The sequence below is a fragment of the Cyprinodon variegatus genome, unplaced genomic scaffold, assembly GCF_000732505.1.
Source record: "Cyprinodon variegatus isolate N-32 unplaced genomic scaffold, C_variegatus-1.0 Scaffold1700, whole genome shotgun sequence".
In the NCBI taxonomy this organism is placed as follows: Eukaryota; Metazoa; Chordata; class Actinopteri; order Cyprinodontiformes; family Cyprinodontidae; genus Cyprinodon; species Cyprinodon variegatus.
The window spans coordinates 57,042-60,471 of NW_015152153.1; the positions used below are offsets into that span (position 1 = coordinate 57,042).

The window sequence follows — 3,430 nt, forward strand, 5'->3', positions numbered from 1 at the left end:
AGTGTTGTTCAGCATGGGGGTGAGTAGAAAATGAAGGCTAATCATGTTTTGGGTGTACTATTCCTTTAAGAATGAATAAAGCCCTCTAGTGGACAGCGGTAATATTACAACGCTGATGGATATTTGTTTTTTTCAGCGGCCATCATCAATTCATCAATTACAATAAACTGTAAGCCAAAGATTTGTTTAAACTCCTACTTATAAGTAGTAATTTGATATATAAATATATATGCAAAAGTATATTGAGAGAAATCAAGTCCAAATTTGAGCTTTTAGACAAAACATTGAAATAATCTGATGTTTTGTTCTAAGAAAAAAACAATGTAAGGGAATGAGGTCAAATATCTAATGCATAATTTGTTAGAAGCAATAAAGAATCCAAAATGTGTCTCATGGATTGAAAATGTACCAGTTCTCCTTCTGTCAATGGAGCAATTCATGCATCAGTTTGTGCAGTTTGAAGTGAAGCAGAGCTGTAAGTCTAAAGAGGAGCTGCTGAAACCTACAGGGATTCGTCCTTCGTTGAAGTGGGCGAAACTCTTCTTCAGCTCCGTGTCCAAAACCTTGTGAGGGACCACGATGTACTTGGACAGGCTGTCGGGGGGGGGCAAAGAGAAAGGCTTCGGTTCAGACACGGTTGATTTATTTCACATTCAAAGTATCCAGATCAAAGAACATTGGAGCAGAGCATGAGGGAGAGTCTGCATCAGTTCCTCCTCAGGCTTCTGAGGCCTGCTCTACTTCTGCTCTCTGTGAGGAGGAAATGCACGTCTCTGCCTATTTCCTGCGCTTCAGCTGGGTGCAGGCTGCGGTTTTACCTGTTGGACATCTCGAAGCGGTCGTTGACGGAGCTGACCCTCCAGCTCGTGGCCCCGCACCGCTCCAGCTCCTGCTCCCAGTCCGCGGCCGACTCAAACCAGTTCATGTGGGAGTCTCTGCGGCGGTTGCTTAGAAACTGTTTCATTTCTGGAGGAGGGAGAGAAATTCAAACACTTCAGCCGCATTTCATATTTATTTTTCAAATACTGTTGTGCTATTTGGGAAACTTTGAAGGATTAGAAGAAATGTGTTCTCCTCCTTAAACCTCTTGCTTCTTTTCTCTGTGTATTCAGGTTATTTTAAGTTCATAAAGTCGCATCTGAATAACAAAGACTTCTAGATAGATGTGATTTGAACAAATTAGACGAAAGAAAACCTTTACGCCCTAAAGAACACCATTATTGGAGAAAACCAAACAGCTCATCAGCATAAACACATCATATCACCTGTCAGGCACGGAGGAGGCTGTTGTTTTTGCAGGAGGAAGGTCTGAGTACCCTGCAGTCATTTAGTGAACATTAACTCCTCCGTGTGTCAGAAACTACCCTTATTGTCCAGTAGACTGATGTGAAAACAAACCAGTGAACAGTGTCGAGCTTGAACGGTGTTCATTGTATACGAACGAATCGGTTTTAAAGTAATGAATGTAAATGAGAGCGACGTTCATTCTGAGTTTAATGAGCGACGGACACAGCTCACAATTGATAACGTCACTTTTCATTGAATAACGTCAAGTTTTACGGCACTTTTTACGTCAAACAGCCAGACAGACCAGCCTGTCTACTGCTAGGACTAGTCTGTTCCATTCAGACTCATCCGCTGGTATTTCTGATGCCAGTTTAGCAGAGCGCTTGGCCGAGTTTGATGAGCTAACAAACAAAGACTAGGACAGAAAAAGAAGCTGCCAAACGAGACTTGAACAAGTCCGTACGTCAACCACGTCCATCTTTTCAGCAGAAACTGAATGTTCCTATATAGCCCCGTTTCCACTACCCTTTTGAAACCGTGCCGAGATCGGTCCGAGCACAGTAACCAAGATATCTATTGAGTATAAATGGTACGCACAACTGAACCAGACCGTGCCAGACACAACTGAACCGTGCTAACATGGTACTAGTTCATCAGTAGGGCTCAGTAGGTTTGGTTCTCAGATAGCAGAAAGCGCATGAACAGAATGCGTCATCTCCTTACAGTCAGCCTCCGTTATCAGGAAATTTCCGACATTCATAAAAATACTAGGTGTCCTACCGTGCCACATGATTTCAAGTGATGATTCTGCTTGGCAGTGTGATGAACCTCAACGTCCGTCAATGTTTCCTGCGCCTGGAAGCCCTGATTAGACTATCGTTTGTTGTATCAACTTCCCAAAAGCCGACCCTGTCAAGAAAATTCGCTGCAGGCTGCCTTCTTTGCCTGACTCACTGCAAACTTTCTGAATGTTACAGGAACGCCATGTTGGTTTGCTTGTTTGCTTCAACAGGGGGTCCACAGAGATACTGCATGGGGGTTGTTGCAATAGTTTTGGTTGATTTAACTTTTTTTGTATTCAACCCTGCAATTTTTTCCACTAATTGAAATATCTTTAAATCCACATTAACATGATTTAAAGAGACTGTAGTAAACAGATAAATGGAGGCAGAAGATGTCTTTCAGTCATCAATGCACACATTCAGCCACACACAGGAGCTCTTTCAATCTGGACACAGTTTCATTCTTTACTTTACTTTAATAATCCCAGGGTGAAATTACTTTTGTTACATGACTCCATCTGTGATAGACTGACTGTAGGACCATATTGATAGAACATAATTTCATACAATATATATAATTAGGGGGTCCCATCTCCATCTCGCCATCAGTTTGGGGGTCCTTGGCCTGGAAAACGTTGAAGACTCCTGATCTAGAGAGCAGTAGTACCGTAGATCGTCACTAGGAAGCGAGGAACCTTGCTAGCGTGGTGTGTAAACGGTCGTAAGGAACCGAGCACGGTCCGGTTAACTGATCCAAGCTTGGTCCGAACTCGGCACAGATCGGTTTTCTGAGGTGTAGTGTAAATATGGCTAATGCTTCTGAAGTTCTGTGTATTTTGGCTAAATAAAGGCTTTGCTGCACACCCAGTCAGTGATGGGAGTAACGACGTCGAAAGTAACGCCGTTACTAACGCCGCTACCTTTTTTAGTAACGATTAATCAAAATTATTACTCTTACTGTAAATATAACGCAGTTACAAGTGCCGACACCCCATTACTGCACGTTACTCAGGTCGCACAATTAACCTTTTTTCATAATAGGACTCGTGCGCCCGTCATGAGAGAGGGGAGGATGGAGAGTGAGGAGGACTCCAGCGGCAAAACAGCGCTTTCCAGATGGAAATACCGGTGTTACGTCGAGCTGCGTTTCCCCATCAGATACGGTTTCCCCTGCATCTCCGCACAGCGCAGGCGGCACGATTCACCGCGCAAGAGACAGGAAATGCACATGCTCGCTAAAGGCGCGCAACAGCCGCCCTGTGCTCGCGCCACAGGGGAACTACGGAGAGCGTGAACGATCATTAGCCTATATGGAGAAAGAGAGAAGTAAGTAAGTAAGTAAGTAAGTAAGTAAGTAAGTA

The 3,430-nt window shown here is 43.8% G+C and overlaps 1 protein-coding gene across 1 annotated transcript in view; it reads right to left on the reverse strand.

Annotated features, from left to right (window-relative positions):
* Nucleotides 1-3,430, reverse strand: part of mtmr11 (myotubularin related protein 11) — a gene marked incomplete at its 5' end in the record, with an annotated part of 47,824 nt that overhangs the window by 33,928 nt on the left and 10,466 nt on the right. Inside the window, 2 exons of the mRNA XM_015404330.1 lie at nt 507-594; nt 819-966. Coding sequence (XP_015259816.1) covers nt 507-594; nt 819-966 — 236 coding nt within the window. The remainder of the gene's footprint in view (nt 1-506; nt 595-818; nt 967-3,430) is intronic.